Here is a 15,235-nt window from a genome sequence, read left to right as displayed (position 1 = left end):
TCACATCACTGTATATCCCTTGTTTCAATACAGAAAAAGGCTGTGAGGATGGCGGATGAAGAAATCCCGGTACCCGCAAGTCTGTGTGGGGACATGTTCTCAGGTCCTGGGTTTTTTTGTCTTCCATTTAAAACCCACATTTGCATGCTATCTGGAAGTGACCAGAGTCAGAGGAACTACTCTTGTTATTAACAACCATGGTAAGGCCATTGTTGAGAATGATATCTATCAAGATTGAGTATACTTTGTCCAAAATGTTTTGGTTTGAATTCTAATATCTAAGGCTTTTTTCTTTAAAATGAGTATAGCATTGCAAATACTCTTTTGAAGTTCAGACTAAAACTTGAATTTACATCCATATTCACCTGGAAGCTACCTGTTGCCTACCCCATTCCCTTTCTCTCACCCTCCCTCCCTCTTTCTCTCAATTATCTAGTAATTTAGCTGTCAAAGGAACTATGGAAACTCACCTTGGTAAAAGAAACACTGAGCACATGATTACTGAAATAAGAGTATATTATTTTATTTATATTCCACTTTGTATCCATTTTGGGATTCAAGGGCGGTTCCAGATAGCCCTTTATCCTGGAATCATACATGTTTTTAAAACGTGGATGTTCTTGCGGGGCTGTCTACACCCACCACAGAAAGCATGTGCTTTCTGGGCAGGATGTCCAGACATTCTCCTGAGACTAGCACAGGAAAACATCTGAAGGGCCCAACCCCCTCCCCTGAAGCCCCCAGACCCCTTTGAAAAATAATGAAAACTTACCTGGCTTCCATTACAGGCTTGGACCACCTCTCCTGGCATGTAGAAATGACATACCTGGAGAGCAGGAGAGTGGGGGGGGGGGGGCAATTTTCCTCCTCCCCCTTGCTCTTTTGGTGCATCATTTCTATGCACCAGGAGAGGTGCTCCAAGTCTGTAATGGAGGCCGGGTAAGTTTTAATTACTTTTCAAAGGGGTCAGGTGCTTCGGGGGAGCGGGGAGGGCATTCCCACAGTTTACTGGGCTTATTTAGCCTGGTTAACTGTAGGAATGGTATCTGGACTGTACTCCAGACACCGGAAGTAGTGGGTTTATCTCACACCTTCCAAGATGGCGTGGAATGAATCTACTATCTAATTAATTCGCCACAAACCAGGGTTTTCCTGGTTTGTGGTGAATTAATTCAGGATTGTCCAGAAAGTTGTCAAGACAGCCCCTCCTTTGTTGCAGTAGATACCCCAATAAAGATACTGTCTGGACAGGCCCCCTGGCAGCTCATGGCATCATTCTGTTTTGTCTGCTTTGCTAAGTCAACAGAACATCAGACTTCCAATGACAATCAGAAGAATTTATATCCTATTGCTATTTAAGTGTTCATTGAATTTTGTTAATTGTAATAGAACTAAGCATTTTTTCTAGGGATGCATTACAGAAAGTTCACAGGTCAGTTCTGAAAGTTATAGGGATCCATAGCTTTGTTCTTCTTTCCCTCATTCTCTGCAATGTTTGTACTATACAACAACAACAACAACAACAACACTTTATTTATAGGCCCCCCTATCTCCTCGAGGGAACTTCTTGGAGAGGAAGCGAAGCAGGAAATTCCCATTGCTTACCGTCAGGATGTTCATATGGAAGCCAGTGGTGTTTACTGCTCTGATATTCGAAATGTGAGTTGCGCTGTTGGCATTGCTGGGCTCGGAAGTCTTCATAAAGCTTTGGACACTCTTCCATGTTGCACAGTTGATATTCAAAGTTGACACCAGCACAGTCTTGACCTCCATTAACTGGCCTTTTAGGGAATAAATTGTTAAAACAAAGACAAATTAGAAAGATTATGAGACCCAAACTAATCACCTGCTAGCTTTCTAATCTCCAAGACTGCAAAATTATAGCAGTTTGACACATTAAATGCCATTGCTCTATCTGCTGGAATCCTGGGATTTGTAATTTGTTGTGGCACCACAACTCTCTCACAGAGAAGGGTAAATAATATGCCACCAAACTACAACCCCCAGAATTCCCTAACACTGGACCACGACACTTAAAGTGGTGTCAAACTGCTATAATTTTGCAGTGTAGAGATGCCTTGCCTCTTCATTTCTATTCTTGTTAATATAGAAAGCAGATGGCCCTTCAAATATTGGTGGGCCCCAGCTCTAATGAGCCCCATTTCCATGGGATATAGTGAAGAATGATGGAGACTATAGCCATCAACACTAAGGCCCCATCTGCACTGCCATATAAAATCCAGATTATCTGTTTTGAACTGGATTATATGGTAGTGTAGACTCATATAATCCTGTTCAAAAAAGATAATCTGAATTATATGGCAGTGTAGAAGAGGCCCTTGTTCTTTTCTCATAAATGACCTGCATTTCTTCCCTGCTGCTCCATCAATAACCACAGGGAGGTGATATAGCCCAGCAGCAGAATAATAATATATGCTTCCCACACAGATGTTCCAGGTTCATTTGACTATTTAAAGGATTAGCTCCCTAGGAACAGAGGATACTTGTCTAAACTCCAGCATTGACTGATGTAAATTAAAATCTACACAACTTTGCCTAGATAAACAATAGGGATAAGGAGGTTCCTCCTCAGTTTGGATCTGAAAATAAATTATCCTATGGAATTTAACTGATGACATGTCCCCTTTCCCCATCTTCTTTCCTCTCATAGTGTTCAGACACATTCTTTGACCCTCTGGATGGGATTTTCTTTGGATGGGCTGCAAGTGCTTGAAGGTTGGAGGGGATAGATTTATGAAACATTTTTTTCTACTGACTTCTTTATCTCATCTTAGGATTTATTTACATTGTAGTATCAATGCAATTTGACACACTTGAACTGCCATGGCTCAATGCTATGGAATCACAGGAGTTATTATTATTATTATTATTAACTTTGTTTGTACCCCGCTAGCATCTCCCGAAGGACTCTATGCGGCTTACAAAGGCCAAGGCCTCAAAACACAACATAACAATACAACACCTAAAGCAAATTAAGAACAGTTAAAGCATATTAAACAACAAGCAATAAACAATATAACAAAAACACTATAAAACTGGGCCGGGCCAGAGTAGTGGGTACAAGGTTAAAAGTGCTAATGTGACAGGTGATATGTAAGGCTTATAGGGCAAGTGTAGTGTGCAGTGTGCGGCAATCTTAGTTTTAATAAAGTGCTTCTGGGACTTGTTGTTGGAGATTTCTATTCTGGAAAGGCACATCGGAACAGCCAGGTCTTCAAGGTCTTTCTAAAGACTGCCAATGTAGGGGCCTGTCTAAGATCTTTGGGGAGGGTGTTCCAGAGTCGGAGGGCCACCACAGAAAAGGCCCTGTCTCGTGTTCCCACCAAACGCGCTTGCGAAGCAGGTGGGATCACGAGCAGGGCCTCTCCAGATGAATGAAATGAACGCGTGGGTTCATAAACAGAGATGCAGTTGCGCAGGTAGGATGGTCCCAAACCATTTAGGGCTTTGTAGGTAAGCACCTGCACCTTAAATTGGGCTCGGAAAATAAACGGCAGCCAGTGGAGCTCCTTGAACAGGAGGGTTGACCTCTCCCTGTATGGAGCCCCAGTTAACATCCTGGCTGCTGCCCGTTGGACCAGTTGGAATTTCCGAGCCGTTTTCAAGGGCAGCCCCACGTAGAGCACATTACAGTAGTCCAATCTATAGGTGACCAAGGCATGGACCACCCCGGCCAGATCAGCCTTCATGAGGTACGGTTGCAGTTGGCGCACGAGTTGTAGTTTGGTGGGGCACCGGCAGTCTTTGGCAGAGGTGGTGCTGTAAAAAACTCCTGTTCCCAGGATCTCATAACATTGAGCCATGAAAGGGGAACCAAACTGCATTAATTCTAAAGTTCAGATACAGCCTTAGTAGTCAACCATTTCACAAAATGCTACCTCTGTAACTTATGTCAGCTAGCTACCTCAATAATCCATATTATTTACAGGTATAGCCCCAAGTTCTGAGCATGCAAAGTTTTCTGCTCTCCTGATTTACATGGGATTGTTGCACTGCCTTGTTCGGAAGCGGACTCCGGTTCCACATGTTCTGGAGCAGGAGCCAAATTTCGTCCAGGCCCCCCAGTTGCCATCTTGCTTCAGCTGGTTGGTATTCTTCCACATGCAGTGACCTTTATAGCACCACTGAAGAATGGAAAGAGAAGCCAATACAAATGTTTGAGAAATTTCTTGTACCACAACTAGAAGTTTGCATTCCAGAGACAAAGTTATCTTATTCAAATTAATCATAATTATTAATCAATAATGGGGCCTCTTCTTCAGGAAAGAACCAGGAAAGGGAGAAGGCAGAAAGCATTATCTCTCTCTGTGTTTATATGTGCCTTCAAGTTACCTGCCAACTTATCATTACCCCATGAGTTTCATAGGGTGTTCTTAGGTAAGGAATGCTCAGAGGCAGTTGCCACATCTTTCCTCTGAAATATCATCTATTTTAATATGGGGAGAGGCAGTTGCCACATCTTTCCTCTGAAATATCATCTATTTTAATATGGGGAGAGGTAGGAGTAACAACAACAATAACAATAAGCATACAAGTACTCAGAAAAAGACATAGCAACCCATTGAAATGCTCCATCAAGGAAATGGCCCTTTACTATGAGATCTTGCATATTTCAATACTTTCCACACACACCTGTGTCAAAAGAAATATAATGTGAATATTCGATAAATGTGGATTTGATATGTGTGTGTATGAATGAACCGAATGAAAGATGAACAAATGAGATCTACTAATTTGGCAGAAGACACCACTCTAAACCATTTACTACCTGCTTGAGGAATTGTAATTAAACGTTGCTAATGAGAACTGAAACTGCTGACATTGATAAGAACATTAACACAATTAAAACCAATCCTTAAAATAATAAAACAAACAGTCATAAAACAGCATCATAAAACAATATGGCTGAGATAAAGGGAACATAGCTGAGTTCAGGTTCAATGAGTGAAAAATTTCTAAAAGTAGCCTATGGAAAGTGCCGAAATCAAATGAACTGGGGAATACTATTGTTGAAAGTGTCAAGGTAACCAATAAGAGGACTGAAATAAGGTGCAGAACTTACAATAGGGACAGGATAGAATGCCATTTTGAATAGGGACAAAAATAAATATGTGCTTTAACCTGAAAGTGCCTACTCACTTTACTAGGGGCACATTCTGTCCCATCAAGCGGAGGCCCCTTCTTTGTCTTGCAGAAGTAAGGGTTGTCAGGATGGCTGCACCACAACTGTTTGCATGGGTCAAAGGTTCGAAACTGGGAAGAATCAGACACCAAAGGAACCAATATTAAATACAAACTATTTCAACATACAGAGAATTCCTAGCCAAGAAAGGAATGGAAAAAGTTGAACAGCATCACCAACATGTTATCGGTACATTTTACTGCATTTGCTAGGATTCGGTGTTTCCTTTGCACTTTCTTTGCAGAAGGGTTGTGATTCATTTAGAGAATTGACACTGATGCACGGTGCTATACAACAGTCTTCTTCAAGCTTACGCCTCTGATGCATCTCCAGCTATTATAATGGCTCATCTGATGAGATGCATCAGAAGGGAGAAGGAAGAGAAGGATGTTTATATTTGTGCGCACACAATACCACAAATTCTATGAACCTATCAGCGCATCCATTTCCCACTTTTCGTTTCAAATGATACCCAGTATCCAATACTACTAAGCATTCTCACTGGGATGTTTTGTTGAACCCTATTATATCTACACTGACCATTTAATGCAATTTGAAGCTAGCTTCAAATTGCAGTGTCCAGACAGAAAATTCCCCAAAAATGAATGAAAGAAAGCCCTCAGTGCTTGGTGGTTTGTGTAATCACCATCTGGGTCTCAAACTGATTCCAGGATTTTTTATGTAATCATCTGCACAATGAAAACCGCTTTCTTCGTTACCAGTTTGAAACTTCATTAAATGGTCAGTGTAATTGGGACCTTAGTAACTTGGCTTTTAAGAAATAACATGAGTGAGCACCAATAGAATATCATACGAATATCATACGAAAGCTGACTGGCACAACCTGGGGATCACAACCAGATACAGTGAAGACATCTGCCCTTGCGCTGTGCTACTCTGCTGCTGAGTATGCATGCCCAGTGTGGAACACATCTTGCCACACTAAAACAGTGGATGTGGCTCTTAATGAGACATGCCGCATTATCCCGGGGTGTCTGCGCCCTACACCACTGGAGAAATTACACTGCTTAGCTGGTATTGCACCACCTGACATCCGCCGGGAAGTAGCAGCCAATAGTGAAAGGACCAAGGCAGAGACATCTCCAGCTCATCCCCTGTTTGGGTATCAGCCAGAACGTCAACGACTTAAATCTAGAAATAGTTTTCTAAGATCTACAGAGACACTCGCTGGAACACCCCAGCAAGCGAGAGTCCAAAAGTGGCAGGCTCAAACCCAAAACCTCAACCAATGGCTGATACCAAATGAGAAACTCTCCCCTGGGCACACAGAGGACTGGGCGACTTGGAAGGTGCTGAACAGACTGTGCTCTGGCACCACAAGATGCAGAGCCAACCTTAAATAATGAGGCTACAAAGTGGAATCCTCGACATGCGAGTGCGGAGAAGAGCAAACCACTGACCACCTGCTGCAATTTACCCTGAGCCCTGCCTCATGCACAATGGAGGATGTTCTTGCAGCAACACCAGAAGCACTCCAAGTGGCCAGATACTGGTCAAAGGACATTTAATCAACTACCAAACTCACAAATTTTGTATTTTGTCTGTTTGTTTGCTTTGTTCTGTTAGAAATGTAATATAATTTGACTGGCTGTCCTGACACGACAAATAAATAAACCAATAGAATACTCCAAGTTAGGATAATTTCCACTTTCTCAATTTTCAGGCTTAAAATAGGACCATAACCAAATAGTCTTAATTGGCTAAACTGAAAGCATGATTTGTAACACTGTTATGACATTAGTAAAATAAGAACAGGTTGAACATCACTTCTCTGGAATTGTGAAATCTAAAATATCCCAAAATTGTCCAAGCTGGTGGCAGATATTGTGGTATCTTAACTCTCTGGTGGAGCCCTCAGTGGCACAGCAGGTTAAACCACTGAACTGCTGAACTTGCTGACCAAAAGTAAAAATAAATACCACAAGCTATTATTTTCTCTTCCTTCTCCACTTTTTGGGGGCAAAATATGATCCACATTGAAAAGTCTCAATTGGCTGAAACTCCATGTTGTCTCCCCATCTCATTCTGCCTGTGGTGGGCTGCAATGTGCCCAACTCTTCCATTTCTGCAACCCATCTGGCATGCTACAATATTGGGGGAGGTTTTAGCTATTTTAAAGGAATAAGCCAATTTTGAGCACCACAATTCAAGAAGTATCCTGACATGTCCAGAGCAGTGGCTTCGGGAGATGAGTATGTTTAGCTTGAGAAGAGAAAGATTAAAAGCAGACATGATAACCATGTTTAGATATTTGAAAGGATGCCAAATTGAGAATGAAACCAGCTTGTTTTCTGCTGCTCCAAGAGGCTTAGGGCCCTTCCACACAGCCCTATATTCCAGAATATTAAGGCAGAACATCCCACATTATCTGAGTGTGAATTCAGATAACCTAATTCAAAACAGATATTGCAGGATTTTCTGCTTTGATATTCTGGGATATCGGGCTGCGTGGAAGGACACAAAGCAATGGATTCAAATTGTAACTCTATTGTCACATGATTCATGGCTTTCAGAAGGAATTGATGGAACCACATATAGATTTGTCTCCCAGTGAGGCACTGAGCATGTGCATTCAAAGGGAGAGATGGCAACCACCATCTGCTTGCTTCCTGTCAACTCTATTGAAGAGTGCAAAAGAAGTAAAGTAAACACACTCTCCCTTTCTCACCCAACCCTCTTCATATTCAGGCTGAACTTGTAACAGTCCAAAGATTTGGTCCAGCCTTACTTTCTAGAAACCTCTCTGGACATACCGCCGTGCACATTTTGTAGCCCACACCGAAATCGAAGCGGCACTGTTCATCCATCGAATAATTTATCCCTGGTAGCTCAGGAAGTTTGGGCCAATCATGTTCAAAGGGGTCATCAAGGAGGCAGTCATAGGAGCTGTGGGTAGAGGGTGGGAAGGCACAAACAAAAGAGAAAGATGGAAATTGTCAACTGGATATGCAAGCCAAAGTTTACCTTTAAGTCAGAATGTAATTCTTATCTACATGGATTACATGCACTCAGGTGCCTCCCTGGCCATGAATGAAGTCATGGTTATGCTCTCGATCCCACCAGCATCGCAGGCGCGTTTGGTGGGGACGAGGGAGAGGGCCTTTTCGGTGGTGGCTCCTCGACTCTGGAACTCACTCCCTAAAGGTATCAGACAGGCCCCAACCTTGCAGGCTTCAGGAGGAGCATGAGGACATGGTTGTTCCAGTGTGCCTTCCCGGAATAATGAATCTCATAGCACTTTGTCCTCCGAAGCACTGCTTGTATGCCCTCCACAAACACTAGTATCACCTTTCGCTTATGGCCCAGCATTATTTCCAGTTTGAACTCTACATTTGGCCTTCCCACTGTCTTAATTATGTGTTGCTTCTTTAACAATGTTGTGTATTTATTGTCTATGTTTTTTAATTGCTTGTATTGATGTTTTATTGCTTTTGTTGTTGTGTTGGGCTCGGCCTCATGTAAGCCGCACCAAGTCCCTTGGGGAGATGGTAGCGGGGTACAAATAAAGTTAATAATAATAATAATAATAATAATAATAATAATAAGTCATGGCCATGACTCCCTCACCATGAATGAGGCCACTGTTGTTCATTCGTTCAGTCGTCTCCGACTCTTCGTGACCTCATGGACCAGCCCACGCCAGAGCTCCCTGTCGGCCGTTACCACCCCCAGCTCCCTCAAGGTCAGTCCAGTCACTTCAAGGATGCCATCCATCCATCTTGCCCTTGGTCGGCCCCTTTTCCTTTTGCCTTCCACTTTCCCCAACATAATTGTCTTCTCCAGGCTTTCCTGTCTCCTCATAATGTGGCCAAAGTACTTCAACTTTGTCTCTAGTATCTTTCCCTCCAGTGAGCAGTCGGGCTTTATTTCCTGGAGGATGGACTGGTTGGATCTTCTCGCAGTCCAAGGCACTCTCAGCACTTTCCTCCAACACCACAGCTCAAAAGCATCAATCTTCCTTCGCTCCGCCTTCCCTAAGGTCCAGCTCTCACATCCGTAGGTGACTACAGGGAATACCATGGCTTTGACTAGGCGGATCTTTGTTGCCAGTCTGATGTCTCTACTCTTCACTATTTTATCGAGACTGGACATTGCTCTCCTCCCAAGAAGGAAGCGTCTTCTGATTTCCTGGCTACAGTCTGCATCTGCAGTAATCTTTGCACCTAGAAATACAAAGTCTGTCACGGCCTCCACGGTTTCTCCCTCTATTTTCCAGTTGTCAATCATTCTTGTTGCCATAATCTTGGTTTTTTTGACGTTTAGCTGCAACCCGGCTTTTGCGCTTTCTTCTTTCACCTTGATTAGAAGGCTCTTCAGCTCCTCCTCGCTTTCGGCCATCAGAGTGGTGTCATCTGCATATCTGAGGTTGTTAATGTTTCTTCCAGCAATTTTCACCCCAGCTTTGCATTCATCCAGCCCCACAAGAATGAGGCCATAGATGTGGGCAAAACATCAGGAGAGAATACTTCTGGAACATGGCCATACAGCCCAGAAAAGTCTTATTCTATTCATACTCTAAATTTCAGAAAAGTGGCAATTACCTGGCTTTCTCTATATATCAATCTAATATATCAAATCAAATCTGGGGAGAGCACAGATGAGCTCCCTCTGTCAGCTTCAGCTCCTCATGCGGGGACATGAGAGAACCCTCCCACAAGGATGGTAAAATATCAAAACATCTGGGTGTCCCCTGGACAATGTCCTTGCAGACAGCCAATTCTCTCACACCAGAAGCGACTTACAGTTTCTCAAGTCGCTCCTGATATGAAAAAAAGTCTAATATATATGGAACCCTAAGTGGTGCAATTGGTTAAACCATTGTGCCGGCAAGACTGAAGACTTACAGGTTGGAGGTTCGAATACAGGGAGAGCATGGATGAGCTTCCTTTGTCAGCTCCAGCTCCCCATACAGGGACACGAGAGAAGCCTCCCACAAGGATGGTAAAATTTCAAAACATTGGACATCCCCTGGGCAATGTCCTTGCTGATGGCCAATTTTCTCACATCAGAAGCGACTTGCAGTTTCTCAAGTCACTCCTGACATGAAAAAAATCAATACATCATATTGAGCAGTAGAGGGCAGCAGAAGATCTCTCTGTCTCTCACAATTGTTCAGCATTAGAGGGCAGCAGAGACTCAATAAACTTTATGATGAAATGAAAAACACGATGGTTGGAAAATGGGAATGTGGAATTAGAATTAGTTAGTAAGCACATCAGGATATTTTTGAAGAACTAAACACATTGTGGCTAGAGTCCTCTTATCGACATAAGCTTTGGTTATTACAGAGTATGAACTCAGAGAGAGAACATGAAAAATGAAGATATCCTGTATATCTTAGGCAATGCCCCTCATTCTAAGGGTGCAATAGCAATGTGGGTCTCACAGGTGCTGTGCAGAGGATCTGGAAGTTGTTCCTCTACTCAGTGCAGAAGGGCAGCCAAAACATGGCAAGTATGGCACAAAGGTTGGATAGAGTTGCACCTGGGAGACCCTGAGCACCTGGGGATGAAGTGACACAGAGGATGCAGTCTCCATTCACTGAATGATTGCATCAATATAATGGTAGAGGCATGCATGTCCTTTGAATCTCAGCCAATTGGTTTTATTTGCTGAACTCTCTACAAATGTTTCTTTTTGAAATATGTCTTCTCCCACATTTGGGCTGATTTGCAAGGAAATTGCTATGTGTATCATTGTACTGCTAGGCAAAAGTTGGACTATGTGATCTTCTGGTTACTTTGGTATACTTTTCACTAAACCTCAAAGCACCTACAGAAAAGGACTGTGCATGGCCATGACTAGAGATATTCCTTTGCTTGAGTAATGTATAGATTACTGAAACGCGCTCTACGTGGGGTTGCCTTTGAAGATGGTCCGGAAGCCTCAAATGGTCCAGCGTGCGGCAACCAGGTTGTTACCAGAAGTGGCGCTCAGGGAGCACACAACTTCTCTGCTGCATCAGCTCCACTGGCTGCCAGTTTGCTACCGGGCTCAATTCAAAGTGCTGGCTTTTGCCTATAAAACCCTAAATGGTTCTGGCCCAGCCTATCTATCTGAACGCATCTCTTCCTACGAACCCTCCAGGAACTTAAGATCGTCTGAGGAGGCCCTGCTCTCGATCCCGCCTGCTTCACAAGCACGCTTGGCGGGGACGAGAGACAGGGCCTTCTCTGTGGTGGCCCCTCGGCTGTGGAACTCCTTACCTAGGGATATTAGATCAGCCCCCTCCCTCCTGACTTTCCAAAAACAAGTAAAAACTTGGCTCTTCGAGCAAGCATTCAGAATCCCGGAATAAACAGACAAACTAGAGCTGGAAAATAACCCAGGAACGACCAAGACAATGGAACGGAGGAGGATTGAACGAGAGGACACAGTTCTTTTTAAATTGTTATTATGCACTGTCTTTATGTTTAAATGCACTTTAATGTTTTTGCTTTATTAATGTATGTATTTTTTTGGCATCGAATTGTGCCGACTGTGTATACCACCCTGAGTTGACTCCGGGCTGATATGGGTGGGATAGAAATAATATAAATAAATAAATAATAAATGCATGATAGAAAAACAAATGGTTTACAAGTTGACTTGGGCATGAAAGGGATAAGCTCTCAGAACAAAATCACAATTGATTCATAACTGAGCTCAGAATAAACCAATCTACTTTGAAGTTCGTGCAGCAAACCAGACAATTTTCCAAGGGTGGCTTTATTATAAAGCAAAGTGAAATGGCCATCTCAGGCAGCAGATATTGGATGGCAGCAGTGGAGTGTCATATCCTATCCACCCCGAACCTTCTAAATTAGATTGTTCCTTCTAAATAGTGTGATCAGTATTACCTTATTGCAAGCATTGAACAAATATGTAGCAGCTGATCCAGTTCACTTTTCTAGATGAACCTGGAAGGGGAACTATCTCGTTCTTTGCTCAAGCATCAAGAAGTCTTTGGATATCCTGATTAATGTTAAGGTCAATCACAAGTGGAACCAAGAGGGGTTGACCCCATTGACATGCATTACCCACTTCTCTAAACTATCAACTGCATATGTTGGGGGTGCTTTGAATGCAACTGTCCTGCTTCTTGGCAGGGGGTTGGGCTGGATGGTCCACGAGGTCTCCTCCAACTATTATTATTATTATTATTATTATTATTATTATTATTATTTTTATTTGTACCCTGCTAGCATCTCCCGCAGGACTCGATGCGGCTTACACAGGCCGAAGCCTCGAAACACAATACAATAGAAACATAACACAATAATAAACAAAGCAAATCAAAACAATTAAGCAAAATAACAACAATAACTACATCAAGACACTATTAAAACTGGTTCGGCCGGCGTAATGGGGTACAGGGGTTAAAGTGCTGAAATGGTAGGAGGAACGTAGGATTAAAGGTGCGGTGTGCAGTAACATCGGTTGTGCTAAAGTGCTTCTAGGACTTGGGATGGGGGATTCCTAATCTGAGAAGGCACATCGGAACAGCCAGGTTTTTAGGTTCCTTCTGAAAACTGCTAAAGTAGGGGCCTGTCGAAGATCTTTTGGAAGGGCATTCCAAAGTCGGGGGGCCGCCACAGAGAAGGCCCTGTCCCGTGTCCCCACCAAGCGCGCTTGCGACGTGGGTGGGATCACGAGCAGGGCCTCCCCAGATGACCGGAGTGAGCGTGTGGGTTCGTAGATGGAGATGCGGTCACGCAGGTAGGGTGGTCCCAAACCGTTCAAGGCTTTGTAGGTGAGCACCTGCACCTTGAATTGGGCTCGGAAAATAAATGGCAGCCAGTGGAGCTCCTTAAACAGAGGGGTAGACCTCTCTTGATAATGAGCCCCGGTTAGCATCCTGGCTGCTGCCCGCTGGACCAACTGAAGTTTCCGAGCCGTCTTCAAGGGCAGGTCCACGTAGAGCGCATTGCAGTAATCCATTCTAGAGGTGACCAAGGCATGGACCACCCCGGCCAGATCTGCCTTCACGAGGTACGGTCGCAGCTGGCGCACAAGTCTCAATTGTGCAAAGGCCCTCCCGGATACCGCCGACACCTGAGCCTCAAGTGTGAGCGAAGAATCCAAGAGGACACCCAAACTGCGGACCTGTGGCTTCAGGGGGAGTGTAACCCCGTCCAACACAGGTTGCCACCCTATACCCCGATCCGGTTTACGATCGACCAGGAGGACCTCTGTCTTGTCGGGATTGATCTTCAGCTTGTTCTTCCTCATCCAGATCGACACAGCGGCCAGGCACTCGTCCAGCACCCGAGAAGCCTCCTTGGAATTAGGTGGAAAAGAGTAGTAGAGTTGTGCGTCATCCGCATAAAGATGGCACCCAACTCCAAAACTCCGGATGACCTCTCCCAGCGGTTTCATGTAGATGTTGAAAAGCATGGGCGACAAAATAGAGCCTTGCGGGACCCCACAGGTCAAAGGCCAGGGGTCAGAGCAGGCGTCACCCAGCTTCACCATCTGGGTTCGTCCCTCCAGGAAGGACCGGAGCCACGACAAAACCGCGCCCCCAAGGCCCATCCCAGAGAGACGACCCAGAAGGATACCATGATCGATGGTATCGAAAGCCGCTGAGATGTCCAAGAGAACCAGCAGAGTCACACTCCCCCTGTCCAGCTCTCTGCGGAGGTCATCCACCAAGGCGACCAAGGCTGTCTCGGTGCCATGACCAGGCCTGAAACCAGACTGTGACTGATCTAGGTAGTTGGTATCGTCTAAGAAGCTCTGGAGCTGGGAGGCGACCACCCGCTCCAACACCTTACCCAGAAAAGGGAGGTTGGAGATTGGCCTGTAATTACTCAGCACCGTGGAGTCAAGGGAAGCTTTTTTGAGGAGTGGTTGAACCACAGCCTGTTTCAGATTAGATGGGAAAATCCCTTGCTCCAACGATGCATTGACAATCAACACAAACCAGTCAACCAACCCCTCCCTGGCTGATTTAATGAGCCAAGATGGGCATGGGTCTAGAGGTGAGGTGGTCGCCCTCACAGCCCCAAGAACCTCCTCTACGGTTTCAGGAAGAACAAGCCTAAAAGAATCCCACAAAGATGGACAAGCAGGTGCCTCCGTCACCTCTTCTGGCACTGCGATGGAATTGGAGTCGAGCTCAAGGCGTATCTGGGCGACTTTACCTGCAAAATGGTGTGCGAAATCGCGACACCGAGCTGCTGGGTCATCAGTGACCTCCTCCACCACAGGTGGGTGGAGGAGTTCCCCCACGACCCGAAACAGCTCCGATGATCTATTTGCTGCAGACGCTATACGGGTGGTCGTGAATGATTTCCTGGCCACCCGTATAGCCACGGAGTATGCCTTAAGAGAGGCTTTAGCCCGTGCTCGATCAGAGACGTCCCGAGATTTCCTCCATTTGCGCTCTAGCCCCCTTCTCGTATGCTTCATCACAGCCAGCTCCCCGGTGAACCAGGGAGATGGCCTGTCACGACGCAACGGGATGGAGCGTTCGGGTGCGATCGTATCTATCGCCCTGGACATCTCCCCATTATAGAGAGTTACCAAGGCGTCGATAGAATCGCTAGGCTCCAAGGCAGGAAGAACCCCAAGATTCCTCAGGAATCCGTCCGGATCCATCAGTCTCCTAGGGCGGACCATTTTAATCTGTCCTCCACCCCTGCGGAGGTTAAGAGTCGCAGCAAGTCTAAAAGTGATCAGATAATGATCAGACCATGACACCGGAAGGATGTTTTGATCTTCCACTCTAATCATTTCGTTGTCTGCCACGAAAACAAGGTCAAGGGTATGTCCAGCTTGATGAGTGGGACCAGATATTATCTGTGACAGTCCTATGGTCGTCATGGTGGCCATAAAGTCCTGAGCTGCGCCAGATAGGGTGGTCTCAGCGTGGATGTTAAAATCTCCCAGCACCACCAGGCGCTGGGAAACCAAAGCCGAATTGGAGACCACCTCCGCTAGCTCAGACAGGGAAGCTGCTGGGTCGCGGGGTGGGCGGTACACCAGCAGGAACCCCACACTGTCACGGCTCCCCACTTTCAAGTGGAC

At 45.0% G+C, this 15,235-nt stretch overlaps 1 protein-coding gene across 1 annotated transcript in view; it reads right to left on the bottom strand.

Annotated features, from left to right (window-relative positions):
* Positions 1-15,235, bottom strand: part of ADAMTS3 (ADAM metallopeptidase with thrombospondin type 1 motif 3) — a 175,325-nt gene that overhangs the window by 28,979 nt on the left and 131,111 nt on the right. The window contains exons 10-13 of the mRNA XM_060779409.2: positions 7,978-8,110; positions 5,161-5,274; positions 4,000-4,145; positions 1,606-1,781 (exon numbers count right to left, since the gene is read on the bottom strand). Coding sequence (XP_060635392.2) covers positions 1,606-1,781; positions 4,000-4,145; positions 5,161-5,274; positions 7,978-8,110 — 569 coding nt within the window. The remainder of the gene's footprint in view (positions 1-1,605; positions 1,782-3,999; positions 4,146-5,160; positions 5,275-7,977; positions 8,111-15,235) is intronic.

This window comes from Anolis sagrei, chromosome 5 (assembly GCF_037176765.1).
Source record: "Anolis sagrei isolate rAnoSag1 chromosome 5, rAnoSag1.mat, whole genome shotgun sequence".
Lineage (NCBI taxonomy): Eukaryota > Metazoa > Chordata > Lepidosauria > Squamata > Dactyloidae > Anolis > Anolis sagrei.
This window is presented reverse-complemented; position numbering and strand designations above follow the sequence as displayed.